Source organism: Macrosteles quadrilineatus, unplaced genomic scaffold (assembly GCF_028750875.1).
Source record: "Macrosteles quadrilineatus isolate MER2022 unplaced genomic scaffold, UCM_ALF_1.0 Scaffold_13__1_contigs__length_4303367, whole genome shotgun sequence".
NCBI lineage: Eukaryota > Metazoa > Arthropoda > Insecta > Hemiptera > Cicadellidae > Macrosteles > Macrosteles quadrilineatus.
In genome coordinates, this window is record NW_026542606.1 from 1325698 (window position 1) to 1342539 (window position 16842).

The 16842-nt window shown below is 35.2% G+C and overlaps 1 protein-coding gene across 3 annotated transcripts in view; it reads right to left on the reverse strand.

Moving 5' to 3' along the window:
* Nucleotides 1-6577: 6577 nt before the first annotated feature.
* LOC129004979 (tRNA (uracil-5-)-methyltransferase homolog B-like) overlaps nt 6578-16842 on the reverse strand; it is a 126835-nt gene continuing 116570 nt past the window's right edge. For 2 of the 3 annotated variants that reach the window (XM_054433710.1, XM_054433709.1), the window contains one exon: nt 13147-14591. In XM_054433710.1, the coding sequence (XP_054289685.1) occupies nt 13789-14591 (803 nt within the window). In that variant the 3' untranslated portion in view covers nt 13147-13788. Of the gene's footprint in view, nt 8307-13146; nt 14592-16842 lie in introns of those variants that run through there. The other variant, XM_054433712.1, reaches the window with a different exon arrangement.

Below are 16842 nucleotides of genomic sequence, written 5' to 3' on the forward strand. Positions count from 1 at the left end.
AATCCTGATACTCGAATCTCAAAATTAAAATTAAAAGCCTGTTCAATTAGTTAATGTTACAAATAAATTAGAAAAAAAAATAAAAAAAATAAATTATAAGATAGGCTACTTAGTAATAAAATGTTTACTATTAAATTAAAACTGAATGAAGATAATTAATCATTCTCACTAATTTATATATCTGGCCAGGGAGTAAAATTCCGGGGGTAAAAATCCGGGCCGTACATTCTAGGTTTTTATAATTTGATGTGTTCTGATTAAATTCACAACCGTGAAAATATATATTTAATTACGCGTTTAATCCATCGAGCTGATGTTGCGAAACTCAAAAGTTCGCGGCCGGAATTTTACCCCCTGGTTTGTGACGTCACGTTTGCCCAGGGGGTAAAATTCCAGGGGGATAAAAATCCGCTACCCCAAAACAGAGAGCAAGATTAACTAGTACAACTATTGTCAGATGAATCTGCCATACTTATGGGATAGGCCTACATGGACAGGTGCCTGTGGGTAGGCCTGGAAATCTATATAAATAAAATTAGAGTTTTGTCTGTACATTATATATTTTTTTGTTATTTTTACGTTTAACACATTAAAGAAGCCGAAACAAGTCTTATCATCTCAATTTCTGTCTGTCTGTCATGGCCCAGAAGGAATTTTACAGGGCCTTCTCCTGAAAAACGAGAGTATATAGATCGGGATTCAAATAGTCTTTTTGTATTCACTGGATTGGTGAGAGTGTCTTTAGCCATTAAAATATTAAAATGGCCTCAACATTTTTAAATAAAATAACTGACATTCAAAAACCCAATTTTGTGCATTTTTTGGCAAGATTCCTCCCAAAGTTTACCACATATTACGTCATACTAGATGTATAAAATACTAATCATCTGTTTGATGAATATGAAATCTATGAACCAACGAACAGCTGTTTGGATAAAGATTGTTTTTATTAGCTGTCACTGATATGTTTACATTAAATGTTGTTTACAAATACTGGAACCATTTCCAACTACGTTTTGTAAGAAAATCCAAAACCATCATAATGGATTTAATTAATTGCAAGTGCAATAACGAGTAAATAAAGTTAAATTGCTAGGTATCATTCAGGTTTTTAACCAGATTATGTGTGTGTGTGTGTGTGTATATAAAATTTTACTTGAGTATTGATAACCGGGAAAAAGACCCTGAATCAGTGTTAAATACGGCTAGGAAACTTACATTTTTTGGATCACTGTCGCTGTTTTAGATGACTGTTGTGTGAAGTTCACACAACAGTCATCGAAGTGCTGTCAATAAGTGGAAACCTCGTTTGTAAGCTATTGGCGACAGTGATCTAAAAACTGTGAAGTAAAAAATCACAACAAGAGTTTGATTACAGATGTTGCCACATTTTCGATAGATCGTTACGATTTTGTTATGATCGTAACAGAGGTTTTACGTATGCTGCTAAACTCACCTTTCCAATGTGTCGCTTTCGGTTTCTGCTCACCGCTATTGCACTGCCATCGCTGCACCATACCACCTCCAATATGTCTATGGCTCATCTCCTATGGGTAAGCAGGCCTACATCCGCATCTCCACATTGTTCCAACACGACACGAAGCACTCTTGGGACGTCAATGGATAAGAACATTAGGAATCAAACTGAACAAATTAATTAGCTACACAAATCAAAGCACCCAAATTTCTCATAACCATAACCATAATCCAGACATCCAGACATTTCGATAAGACTGAATGCCATCTTTCCTTACAGATCTCAACCTTCAACTACCCAGCCTTCACCTGCAAGTTCACTATATGTGGGGGAGAGGTTACAGGTTTGATTCTTTATCAATAATAAGCACACATGGCAGTTTGGTCAAGTAAAGAAGAAGCTTGGGAAAAAACACTATCTCTTAGTTCTCGACTCATCTGATAGAATCCTGAAGAGGCACATCAATCAACTACGCCCAACACTGAGAGGCCAACGAAAAACGTTACATTTGGACCAACGCAATCGTTTGATCTTCCCAGAATTACAAGACGACCAAAAATAATATATGAATCCAGATCCAGTTGCAGCTCCAGAACCAAGGCAACCAGAAGTACAATCACCAGAAAGAGCTCGAACTGAGAACTAAGGACTTCCGAACAATTTAAATATGTTATTTAGATATGTTTCTTACCCAGGAACAATAGTCTAAAATATTGGTAGATAGTTCAGGGACACCCTGTTTATATATAGATGGGTGCATCAAAACTTGTTTCTCTTTCAAACCAATTTCTTTAGTTATTTTAGTTTGTATTTAGTTGTTCAGTTTAGTTTTAAAAAACACCAGGTTCCAGTGACAACACATATAGCTTTTAGCTGTTTCTGTTTAGCTATGTCTACACTAGTGCGCTTTTGTGTGCGCCAAGCGCATGCCTCTTAACGCAAGCCTTGACGCAGATGGAAACAAGTGACACATGTGTCAAGGCATTCCCAAAATGAGTCGGAAGGAGCTCCATTCCATAACGCATAGGGTAGCTCAAGACATTCCACCAGCCTTGGATTTCTGTGCGTTTTAACTTGCATCTGCTTTACATTTTTGACAAGTCTTCCGTGTTGTAGTTGTTTGAAGGATATTGAATAACTAAGAAACCTCAGGATTCTTAGAAGATTATAGCTCTAATGTATGTTTGTGGGACATACGGAGTAATAAAATAAAATTAAATTAAAATAATTTTGTCAATTAATTAAATATAATTCAAATTAAGTTAAATAAATAAAATAAGAATATGTAGAGTTTTATGGTACTTCTTTATCCACATTGTCCGCGATGATTTCTTACGTTTTGGAACTTTTCTTAACACTAAATATGCCACACCATCCCTCCAACGAGCACATGATAATAATAATAATAATAATAGAGAGGACATGGCATTTAACCAAATGCACTGAAAGTATGGCTAAAACCGCCATCTTGGTCCGTCCTACAGCCTGAATCCAAGGCCCGTGAGCACAGTTCGCATTAAAAACCCCAACATTAATAGTTGACAAAAAATTCTGAATTTTTGCACACTTGTAGATATGATACTGAGGAAAACGATGGTGTTAATATAAAATTATTAGTTATGATAGTAATTGAGTTATAAATATGTTTAACACTTATGTAGTTTAATTTTTCAGATTTAGACATGAAAAAGTTGTATTGCGAGGAAATTTTTTATTTTTTGATCAGAGAAATTTCGTCAGCGGGAAAGTTGTGGATAAATAACCAAATTTAACTGAAGATATGTTATTCATTGTAACCCTTGGTTGGAATATATAATTGATAAAATGGAAGAATTACCTTATCCAACCACAGGTGCTAGTATGACAACTAGTTTCGTTCCTTAGAACATCGTCAGGTCATAGTTTGCAACCACATCATCAATGTATTAATACATTGTGGTATGTCAAAAGATTCTTTAAAACATTGTCAGAATCACAACAGTAAAAACTAGTCATGTTGATCAAATTATTAAAATTGAATAAAAAGTGATAAAACTGGTAAAAACTGCTAAGGCTGGCCAGCACTCTCTTATCACTGTCACTGACTAAATAAAACGTTTTATTTATGTTATGTTTTATTAATTTTTTTTTATGTTCTAAGGAACGAAACTAGTTGTCATACTAGCAACTGTGGTTGGATAAGGTAATTCTTCCATTTTATCAAATTTAACTATCCGATTCACCAAAAACTTTTATCATGTTCGGTTTTCTAAAAAAAATCAGGTACAAAAGGGGTCCATTGCCGCTGCTCCGCGCCACGCCCGCTGCCCCGCCGGGCCGTCGTCTATACATTTAGGGTGCAGTGTTTTAATGTTTTATTTATACTGTTGTACTGTAATATTGTATATATTAAAGAAATTTTCAAATATATACTTTGTCTATGAAGAATTTTTTAACCGTTTAGCACAACTTTTTAAGGACTAATTAGCTTTCAATATCATCCAAGATAAACTAAAAATAATTCTGTAAGTTAAATTAAACTTCCCAAATATTTGTAAAATTATACTCAATTTATTGTCCCAGAAAAATTGTAGTTTTATTGAGATGTTGCCTGACTATTTTTGTGAAGACTTTCGTTACTTATTTTACAGTACTAAACAAAAATGATTTTTGTCCATATTGTTTCATATCCTGAGAAATGTAACAACACTGACTATGAAATGAACTATTTGGAAACAAGTTTACTCCTACACATTGTCCAAGTACTTTGTTCGTCAAGTCCTCAATTACATTGTTTTCCTTTACACTAATATTTTCATAGCAGACGACTAGCGCACTGCACACGCCGGGACTAGGCTAGCGCCGCCATCTTTGTCCGTTTCGCCGGCTAGTAAGACTGCCACGCTCTTGCGCTCCGAGTAGCGCTTCTATTTTGTTATGTGTTCGCTGCCATCCCTCCTATCAGAATAGCGTCGTCTTCATATAATTAGGAAAAGGTATCTGGAAAGGTAGGAAAGTGACACATGAGTGTGGACAGCTAAAAGGCATGTTTCAAGGGGCGTGTAATACCGCTTGCATTGAAAGCTGTAAGACACGTTGAAATTGAAAGCGCACGAGTGTGGACATAGCTACTGGGTTGTACTCCCATAGATAAGTGGAAGTTAGGTTATGTTTCTCTTTGTGTCTGACATATTTGGCCATCAAACAAACTAATTTTAGGGTATCCAAGTACGATTAATGGTTTGTTGTACTTGTGCTACAATGATATGTTGACATTATTATGTTTAGCTAATTAAAAATTTATTTATAATTTACGTACATTAAAATCATAGGAAGGTAAAAAATCTATTTATTTGTAAATTACTTTATTCAGATCTACAGATATTAAATTACAAGAAATAAAAGGTAACTTATAGTAGGTATAAACTAAATATAAACACTAAAACTAGGTATAATATGTATTTTCCACAAGTTTTACTTTACATTTAACCTTTTTATGTGATGTTGAACTTTAGACAAAGTAGCATTGCATCAGTTTGGGAAATTTACTAACTTTTAGACTCAGAAAGGAAGAGGTTTTTAATTTGTTTTTAAATCTCGTTGAAAATCTATCTGAATGTTGATATGAAGTGCGAAATAACACTAGACAGGCCTAATTTCAATTTACAGACACAATCTCAAAAAGGTTCTAGTAAATTACAATTCTATAAAAGGTACCATAAGTATAAATTTACTATTAGGTAGCTCCTACAAGTATAAATAAGGTAAACTTCGTATTTTATGTTGACAAAATAGCGGCGGTATGGGTGAATTACCTATTAAACTATTCAGTCTTAAGAATAGGCTCAATTGCACTTATCTGTACAAACTTGTACTGGTCAATGCAAATGACTATTTGGAATGACTATTTGTTTTCTTCACAAAGAATACTTAGTTAAATATTCCATGATAACTAATCATTATCTACTTTGGTACTAGCTGACTTTTACAACTGTTTTTAAAATGGCTATTAAAAATAACAAACCTAGTTTAAAACTTAGTGAATAAGGATTATAGAGATTTAAATATGGAAAGAAAAAATCATCTATATTAAAAAGAAAGAATCAGGTAAAAAAAAAATAAATCAAGTTATTCAATAATAGCTAAAATAAAATACACACGTTTACTTATATTGTAAAATATAACTTTGGCAAAACTTTAAAAAAGTAGCCTAACTTCAGCAAAATAAAAAAAAATCAATTCTTTCATATTAAACAGGTTGAATGTTATAATAACCTCTGTGCGCAAATTTTGCGATCACAGTGACATATATCTTTCCTGCAATCGCTAAGATGTTAACTTACCTTACCACTACTGTTAATTCAGATGGGAATTTCATTAATAATTATTTTCCTTAACAATTGTTTTAGGTTAATACGTTTGTTTATTTATAACAAACATATTACTTAAAAGTAAAAACTGTACGTTAACTAAAAAAACAAAAAAAAAAACATATATACATGGACACTGTAACATGAGGTAAAATTAGGGTTGGCTTACTGACTAAACCCATTTGTCCAGAGTAGCCTATTTATGATATTCTGCATGTGATAGTATGTGATAGTATACCCTGTGATATTCAGGGTGTCCAGTTGACCTGGAAACCGGAAATTGCACACAAATTTTGATGACTGAAAAAAATCCATTAATTGTACGTGCATTTGGTTAAGAACAAGGAAAATTAAGTGGATTAGTCATAGCTGAGAAATCTGCCCGAAATCACCGATTTTTGTCATTTGGCGCAGGCTATTTGAAAATCACGATCGCGGAAAAACTTTCATGAATAACGGACGTTGCAGCGATCACAAGAAATGATCACGGACGTTGCCACAATAACAGGAAATCATCACAAATTTCATCGAGATTAAAAGATGATAACAGATTTTGCCGCAGTCGGAAAAATAGTCACGAATGTTGAGATGATCGCCGATATTGCTGCGATCACAAGTAATCATCACGTGTGATTCCGTGATTATGAGAAATTATCAAAGATTTTGCCATGATTGTGTAACGTTACTGCAATTCTGGAATAGCCGCGTTCGCAAGTATGATCACAGCCGTTGCCTGGATCACAAGAAATCTTTATGAATTTTGCCGCCATCGCAAGATGATCTCAGATGTGGCAGCGATAGCTAAAGTAGTCACAGGAATTGAACAAATCGCAGGTGTTGTCACGATTGTGTGAAATCATCACAGGTGTTGTCACGATTGTGTGAAATCATCACAGGTGTTGTCACGATTGTGTGAAATCATCACAGGTGTTGTCACGATTGTGTGAAATCATCACAGGTGTTGTCACGATCGAGGTATATTGCCACAATTATTGCCTGGATTGTGAAAAATATTCAAAAGGGTTTACATGATCACCGGGAAGATAAATGAATGTTGCCACAACCAGAAGAGTTATGGCAGATTTTGCAGCGATTGTACTTAATGATCTTGGGAAATCATTACAAATTTTGCTGTGAATTTAATATATCATATTATGATCACAGATATCTGAGATCGGAAAAAATCATCACGGATGTTCCCTCAATTGTAGGAAATCATCAAGAATGTTGTTGCAATATTGGGGAATCATCACCAATTTTGCCACAATCGAAAGATGTGACCATTGATGTGACTGCGATCGTGAGAAATTGTCAGGGAATTCACAGAGGGGTTTATAATGTACTAGCAGGTGTAAGGAAGTAAGTTAGGCGTATTTTGAGAGGCAAGTTTTTTCAGTTAAATATTGTGAACCTGAATAGCCTAGAATTGCCATTGAATTTTATTTGGATGGGAGCAAACTCTGTTATTATCATCTCTGTAAACAATACCTGGATCATCTACAGAGATTGAATCAAGCTTTCTGATTTCTTAATTAGAGTTTTCCACAGCAGTGGTTTAATTAGCAAGGAAAATAATGGCTAAAGTAACAGTGATGGTAAACCAACAAAAGAACCAAATACAAAAAAAAATATAAAATATAAAAACACAGGATATTGTTGGATTGCATTTAGGGCTAGAGCAGATACCGTGTTTTATACTCAATATCTATATTTATTGCTATTGTACTTGTTTCCTCTCCTGGGCCATCTGTTGTGATAAGGCAGCCTTGTGTGTCTAATGTCCAATACTTCTGAGGCAATCCTCATACCTTCCTCCAGAAGAGAGTTTGCGTAAGCGAGCTTACTTGTGGTGTGTTGTTTGGGAGGATAGTAACCATCCAAAGTTTCCCTAAGGTCTCTTGAGAACCTGGAGAACCTTGTATGACTGTTGTCAGGAAACTGAAACGGATATATGGATCTAGCTGGGTCGTAATGGGATACATAGGCATTTTCATTTTCATAAACATTATCCCTCATATACATGTTATTGTAACCTTGGTACAACGCTCCCCTCAGTGGCGGGGGGTACAAGGAGTCCCTCTTCTGGTAATCCACATCTTGTACTTTTCTACATCCACCAGAGTACATCCTGACCATTTCTTCTGTGGGAAACATACTCGATCGCCCAGCGCTGAACCACCTTTTGGGGCTATGGTTGTTCTTTTGATTCTTGTTTGTTTTGGGTGATCGTTTAGGTTTAGGAATTTTATCAGCAGATAACCTCTCACACACTATAACCAACTCCACTCGTAGCATATGCGGATGCAGATCAACAGGAATCACACGTTTAACTACGAATGGATCCAGATCTTGGAAGCCGTGCTTTTCGTTTTTACTCACCAAATCCAGAAGATTTTGTGTTGGAGGGAATTGGCTTGTGCAAACATAAATCAATCTGTTCACTTCAGTTGACTTCCTCATCGTTGCAATGAACTGCTTACCTGAAAAAAACCACAGCTGTAAAAATATGTGAAACTGTCACTGTCAAATACGACATAAAAATTAAGAACCATCTTAGTCGTCTTTATTTTATTTAATCACTATTCTTTTTACAAGATGTCAAAATAATAAGTCATCTCAATATACAAAAAAATACTGAGAGCTTGGAATAACACATGTACTGTACAGAGTTCTTGTGCCCCACTAGTCTGTCATTATGTAATGTTATGTTTAATTTGAGTGTCTATTACGAGACTTGTAAGGCAAGACAAATGTTAAATCCATAATTTAACCTGTGCGGGTTCCAAATATTGGTAACTTTGAAACTTAAAGTCATTAGCGTATTTAATCCTACAGGCCTGTTACACTCAAATGATGTAAGGGCCTCCAACAAAGGGTTGCTTTGCTCAATGAGCTAACCAAACCTCTTTTAACAACACTTAACTACAAATGAGTTCAACTCACTTTTAATTCACTGGCAGACTCAACGAGTCCCTCAGGAAGGTGTTGGACTGATCAGTGATCATCCTAAATTTTGGTTGCCCACCAAAACAAGGATGACGAAAAAAACTTGAAAAACGTTGGTTGCCACCATCTCCAAACAGCAGTCTGCTTAACTTGGAAAACAAGTAAACACCATTGAGCTTGCAATCCATCCTCTGGGTTGCGCAGCTTTTTATCTTTTGTAAATGATTTAACTTTGGTAATTCATACTCTGAATTACGCTTTGTTTAATATCCAAGCATTATGTTTTAAGGAACAGCAAAGTTCAATTGACCAATTGGATTTCTTTTGTTAACTTGTTTTAATGTATAACTACTTCAGACACTGATGTTTTAAAGTCTGCGATTCACACCGTAGATTGTAAAATTTGCAATTGTAATTGTGAAAACTTTTAATTTGGTTCTATGTGTGATAATCATGGAACATTTTTATTTCATAAATATATTACAACACCACACTAGCAGGGTAGGGTGCATAATTTACATTAGCATAGGTATAGGCCTACTTTTATGTACAAAATCAAAGCTGACAATGTCAACTGTTTTGTACAATTACAGAAGAACCTCGCTAATCCTGAGAACCTCAGATGATCCGACTCCTCTCTTTGTGCGACCGTGCCGCCAACACAACAGGCTTCTGCTAACATAACCTCATTGCCCAAGAAAAATACCTAAAAAAACTTTATAAATAGTGTTTTAATTTGTTTGAAGTGTTCGAACTTGATAATGTGTTGAAATTTGTTGTATATTTAACCATTTCTGCCCATTATTAATATTAAGTAAAGTAGGCTCCCACATTATTGTTTTTGAAAAATGTAATTTGACAAAAATAAAATGAAAGCAAAACAAAGGAATGTCGATCAAAACTTCAAGGTCAAGCTATCCGTTTGCACTGACAATCTTCTGCTCCTTAGGCCTACATATGACACATCTGTCTGCTGTGCGCTTGCTAACATTTTGTGATTGGGTATTTGGTAATCATAACAACTGTAGTACAGTAGCCTGTGATTGGGTGATTAGTAACCATGGCAACTTGTTGAATGGGTAGATGAAGAGAAACTCAAGAAAGAATAGAAGAACAAAGAGAAAGAATAAGTGATGTTTTTATGTTGTTATCTTTATCGTGTATTTTACGACTGTTGTTATGCTATAAGTAGCCTACTATTATTTTATACTTTTTTATGCGTAATCTTAGTTCTTCAGTCCTGAAACAGCGTAGCAGTAGCCTATGACTAGCAGATTTTTTTTTTTATAGAAAGCCAGGCTTACAAGTAACCATGGGATTGCAGCACAGCTGGAACAGCTTATTGTTCACCCTCATTCACAGGTACTCATTCTTTCTTTGTGAACCATGAGATCCTTTTGACTATGGTGACCCGTTCTTCCCTTTGATCTCCAGTCGATAGGCCAAGGGATCTCATGCCAGACCTTGTAGGGCTGGGCACATAAATATCACGTGGAATGCTGTCTCCTCCTCCTCTTCACATTTCCTACATAAGAGGCTTTCAACTTGAATTCCCTTCTTGTGTAGATGTCCACGGAATACCCAATGGCCGCTAATAAAGCCAACCACCTTCTGCAGGATCTCCCTACTCAGCCCAAGGGCATCTGCCGCTATCACGCCAGTAGGTGCCTGCAGCATTCTCTTTGACTGTACATTACCTTCTGTTCTTTCCCAGCTCCTTCGATGTTCTATGCCCATCCACTGGCGAACAGCTCTCCGTGCTGTGCTGTAAGCAATGCCACACGTCGGCTCTGGACCCATGAGCGGGCTTTCAGCTCCTTTATTCGCCCACTTGTCAGCAGTAGCTTACTAGACTTTCTATTGTTATTTATTTTGCTGTACAATGTTTGGCAATTTATTTGTTTGAGTAAAAGTTTGAAAAAAGCTGTGATTTTAAACGTTACAGTTTTTATTACTGAACCAAGGTTAATGACACAAAATAAATATCATGATTGCCCAATAGCCTACTAATTGTATTTTTATGATGTAATATACAAATTATCACATTAAAGTTCATTTATACAGTTAGTATAAGACGTTGTTTATGAGTTGGAAATAACTGTTTTAAGTCATGTTGGATTAACCATGGTTATCCGTGGTCTGTTCGAAATACAGTTTTACTACGTTTTTATGTCAATAAACACGTTCCTCTGATAATCCGACCTTTTTGCTGTTCCGACCATGCTCCCTGTCCCGTAGGTGGCAGATTAGCGAGGTTCTACTGTATCTTGGTCAGCCCAGAAAGCATTGTGTGAAACATCTATACTTGGAAAAACACATTTAAAATGACCAAATGGTAAAATATTGGAACATAATAACTTAATAACATACCATAATAATTATTAATAACATTCATACTAATATTATAAATGTGAAAGTTTGTGTGTTTGTTTGAAGTTCAATCACGCATTAACTACTGGTCGGATTGTGTTGAAATTTGGTATGATGATAGCTCACATTCCCGATTAACATATAGGCATATTTTTACCTCAAAAATCCTTTCGAACTCCGCCCCAGTGGCTCTAGAGTTTCCCATGGTAACCTTATGAGTATTCTTATTTAAAAGGAATTAAATAATTTTGTCAGCTGTTATAACTACACAATTTGTTTCTATTCAAATACTATTGATATTTAGAATCTTATCTATTCTATTCAATACCATTAAAAGGTTACGGTTAACCAACAGGGTGCAGCACCATTAGTTCTTTAATTTATGACAACAGCTAATTTAAACCAAGCAGCAACAAAAACCTGTGAGAACTTTACTTCTTTCTATTGTTTAGGTGAAGTGGTAGAACATTATGGCTATGGTAGATGTGCTAAACTATAGTATACCGTAAATTATAGTAAACAAAATTTTCTTAAAACATGTCCTCTCCCATTGCAAATTCAAAGCACGAGTATAACTGCAATAAGCATTGTATACTTATACGCCAACTCCGTATGAAGGACGGGTACTCAGCTAGTAACTTAATAACTTAATAATTAATAACATAATATTTTTTTTTAATCTCTGGTAAAAAAAAATGGACATTATAGGAACCCCATTAATTATTATTGCCAAAGACAAGGTATTGCTTTGTATGTTATGTTATTATATTGAAAACCAAACAAATCCAAAATTGTGAGATTTAATAAATAAAAAATAAATATAGATTAGTTAATGAAATGTATACTTTCAAATGACATTTTAAAAAGTATTCCATTTGAGTTAAAATACAAATTGTTTTGACAAAATAAATAGGTTTACGTTATGTCGTCAATTCTTCTGTAGTATTGGGCGACTATTTTTGAAACAGTTGTTTCATTTTCAAGCCCATTTTGTCATACATAAATAATTATGTATAAATTATGTAAATTATGTATAAATTATGTAAATTATGTATAAATTATAAATTATGTATGACGAAATGTAAAATTTGTAAATATTGACGACGACATTGAGTACTATTAATTTATGTATGACGAAATGGGCTTGAAAATGAAACAACTGTTTTGAAACTAGTAGCCCGAGACTACAGAAGAATTGACGACGTAAAGTACATAAACCTATTTATTCAGTCACAAATCAATCCTGGAAGCAATGCTGAATAAATTGTTTTGAGTGAAGAGTTACTCATTTCACTCAACTTATTTTACAAAATGGTTGTTTTTAAAGTGTTCCTAATTTTTTTAAACATGGAATATCTCGTGTATTTAGTTTCAGGATAAATCTTTAAGGTCCCCAAAGCAGACCTACGGGCGACAGTGCGACATTGTCGCAGAAAGATGGCAAGGGCTGCAGAAAGCCTAGCCTGCCTAAAAAAACCCCTTTTTATAAAATTTCCAAGGCAAAGTTAGGGCTACACCGCCATTTCTTATGCTTAACCTATATAAGTTTCTGCTGAAAATGCTACATAACAAGTTAATAATATGTTTTTTGCTGAAAATATTTCTATAGAAAGTCTACAAATTTATTTTCTGCAGAAAAAATCACTGTTCTGAAAACAGTAACGCTACAAAATGTCATGCATTACATAAACGAAAGCTGTGACATCAATATTCGGTGCATCGATCGTGAGTAAGAACGCATAGAATAACCAAATTACTAAAGCGATTCAATGTACAGTAATAACAGTAGGCGTATTCAAACGGATACGAATTTCCAAATATTCATTATAACTATCACACACGCGGTTCATTTACACGCAACTTGGATGGTGTAAGCCCGCAGAAAACTTTTAGATTTTTCCAAAAAGTTTAAAAACGTTCTGCTTTGGGGTCTATTACTAAAGCAGTTTGGAAATTTTGTTTTTAAAAAGAATAAAGATAAATGGATAGATTGAAACTCACACAGTAATTGAATTACATTATATTCCTGGTAAAACATTTAAAACATACAACGTCTATACACATACTTATAAAAGGCAACATAGCTTCGTAAATTGCATTTACAGTAGACTCCCTCTTATCCGGACTTCTCAGAACCGAAGCTATCCGGATAACAGTTTTTCCAGTTAAACCGACCTCTCCAAAAACTCGTTAAAACTGACCGTTTAAATGCATACTGTATAGGTCTACATATTTGACTTAAATTTAGGAGAGTATTGTATTTAGACACGTGATCACTGATCTCAAATCTTTCCCACGACAACAGTTGTTTCAGTACCTGGGCGGTACTTGTACAGTGGGCCTTCCTGCCGATCTAGTCCGGTTAAACCGATGAGCTGATAAAAATTGTCCAGTTGAAGAGATGTCATTTCTGCCGAGAGTGGTCCGGTTAAACCGATGTCCGGTTAAAAGGTGTCCGGATAAGAGGGAGTCTAATGTAGTTGGATATAATGAAATTATACTTCTTCAAGCCTATAAGCAATATATATTAATTGTAATTAGAATAGAATACATCTTCTCCAGGAGGATAAAGTAGGTAATAACCTAATGTACAATGAGAAATGTTTAAGCTGGATATGGCAAGTGTTCCATTGCATTGCTCAATGTTTAGCGCCTCCAACCTCCTCGAGACTTGTTTCCTCGTCCACCCCGCCCCCTACCCCCTCTGTAGTTTCCCCTGGCGTAGTTGTCCCCACCCCAGCCACCCCTGTGTGGAGGGTATCCCCCGGCGTAGGGAGGTATCACTCCCGGAGGTGGTGGAAGAGGACCTCTTCCGTAGCTACCTTCGGCCATTGCCTCCTCTGCCAGTCTCAAACCTCTCTCCAGCATCGCATTCGCAATAGCCAAACGATGTGAAACGTTGGCTCTAGGTGGTGGTGGGGGAATATAGGGTTTGACTTCTAAACAATCATAGTCCATGTAGTTATCATATGCTGGGGGGCCACCAAAGCCTGGGGGTGGGCGGCGTCCCCTGGCAGGCCCCGCAGGAGCCCATCCCCCTCCTAGTTCTCTCATGTGGCGCGGAGTAGGACGAAATCCTCGTTTTCCAAACGGACTTCCTCTTCCAGGTCTTTCTCTGTGACCAGTTATTCTGAAACCCTTTCCCTCCCACTCCCCCTGATAGTAGAAGTTTCTGCCTTTAGGCATCGGACTCCTCAATGGCTTTGGAATCTTGCTCATGTCCAGACGTTCTAGCAGGATAACCAATTCACATCTGAGGGAATGTGGGGAAATATCCACAGGAATAACTCTGATAGGGAAAAACGGATCTGTGCCCTTACACTCTCCCATCTCCCCTTCCAGTAGGGACAGGTCCATGATATTTTTTGACGGCAATTTGTGATTAGAGCACACATAAACTATGCGCTGAGCTTCTTTCATTTTCCTCAATGAAGAAATCAACATAGCACCTACAAAGACAAAGAAAACTCATAACACGTAACAAAGTACACTCTTTTGTGATTGAGGTATAATTTTCATTACAAATACTTGGCATTACTTTAATAATCACTTAAGTCCAATTATTGAATTCTATAGATAAGAAAAATAAACTTTTTTTTACAATAGTCCTAAATTATATATCGCTTTAGTTCATAATGTGTTCTTTCTTAATGCATAGGATTTTTGGGACTTGCTGTTTTCATGATAATCTTAGTTAGGTAGTTAGGGTTCAGTGTCAATCTCATTTATTGAGATTAAAGTCATTTTACCTTCCTAATGAGGCTAAAACTTCTAGCAGGACCTCTATCTACACTATTAATACACAGTACAAGATGGTGCCACTCATCCTACATTCATCTCCATTCATACTTGGCTTTAAATACCTACTTTGTATGGTCGCCATTTAATAAGAAAGAATGTTGACAGATGAAACAAGTGCAGATGTAATTTTAACATAATTCCGGATTTTGGTTGTATTGTTAAGTTTAGTTATGTGTCAGGTCCAAAAGACTGTTTTCGGTTCCAACGGTTATTGGGAAAATAACCAAGACCGTTGGAAAATTGTCGGTTCTTCAGTCCTCCATTAACTACTAAAGATAAGTTGTATATTAATATTTAAATGTTAATAATTACCCCCTAATAGGCCTCCAATAATAAAATATAAAAATCATTAAAATGGTGATGCTATCAATAAGTGATGATAATGCTTAGTAGTATCTAATGGGGTGATCAGTAACCATGACAACTTGTTGAAGCTTGGATGAAGGGAAATCAAAGAAAGAATGGAAGAACAAAGAGAAAGAATAATGACTTTTTTATGTTGTTATCTGTAAACCTTATTTAGGAGTGCTGTTATTATCTTTATGTAAGATTTTATACTTCTTTATGATTTATCTAATGTTTTATAGGTTTACAAAATAATTTTTTTCAACTACGTGAACATAAATTTATAATTATCGACGTGCTTCTCTTCTGATCAGCACTACCGGATGCGTAAAGGTAAAAAGGTCAATGACCTAAATTATCATGATTGTGCAATGTTGGATTTTGATGTAAAAATGCAAATCATGGCATTAATTCAAATTTGAATATTTCCCCTGGTCCCTCACATTTTACACATTATCAATGCTAAATAAGTGTTGCCACCATAGTGGGATGAAAAAAATCATAAGGAATTCATGGTTTTCATTGGTAGTTTGAAAAATTTCATGGTTGATGCGCTCATATGATTTCAACACAATTGAGTTTTGCTCATTTCAGAAATTGACGTTAAAGAGGCAGTGTCTTTGTGTGTTACTATTAAATAACATTTCAAACATGAAATATATGTTTTAGAGTGTTTTCAACAGGTCCAGCTATTCCAAATGACATATTGGAGGATAATCTTAAAATATATTAAGACTAGGTCTAATTCTGTGTTTCCAAAGGAATTAACAAAAACTCCCGCTCACCCGGCCAAAAAAAATCCTGTATAATCCCTTACATGAATATCATGAAATATCCTGTATTCTGGTTTATCTTAATAGTCAATGGACTAAGATAAGATTGATTTTATCCACAAAGCTAAAAAAATTAGGTGTCAGAGTCGGAAATTCTGTTTTATTGCACATCCCGTTTAAATTCTGTGCATGGTCTAAAACTTCTGTTGTTATGACTTAAGTCCCCACACCCCTTTATCCATACCTAGGTAGGACTACTAATGATTTTTCAAACCATATACAGTTCTTGGGAAAACTCTGCTGACATCAGTTAGCTAACCTCAAATGACTTGCAATGAAACTAAGCAATTATTGTCTTTGATTGTGGAACATGTTTAATAATCATCTCCATACAGTATTCTCTTGGTGTTTGTTTTTATGAACTTTTTTTAAATATGAAAATTATTTTATTTGGTGAATTAAATGGTATTGGTTGAGTATTTATTCAACTGATTTTGAAAATTCATGGTCCAATGGAGAAATTCCTGTATAATCCATGCTTTTTTCATGGTCACAAGAATTCATGCATATTTCAAGGTTTTCTCTTAATATTATCATGCCTTTTATTTTAAGAGTACCAAGTTTCAGAGAAAATCTTGTCCACCCTATCTATTAAACAAACTATGGAGGATTTATTTTTATGTTCGCAGTCTTTCACCAAGTTATTTAGTAATAATGTTTTGAAGTACTTCGTTTTATAAACCTGGTCTCTGCCTGATATATTTTTCATCAATTGCAAAAG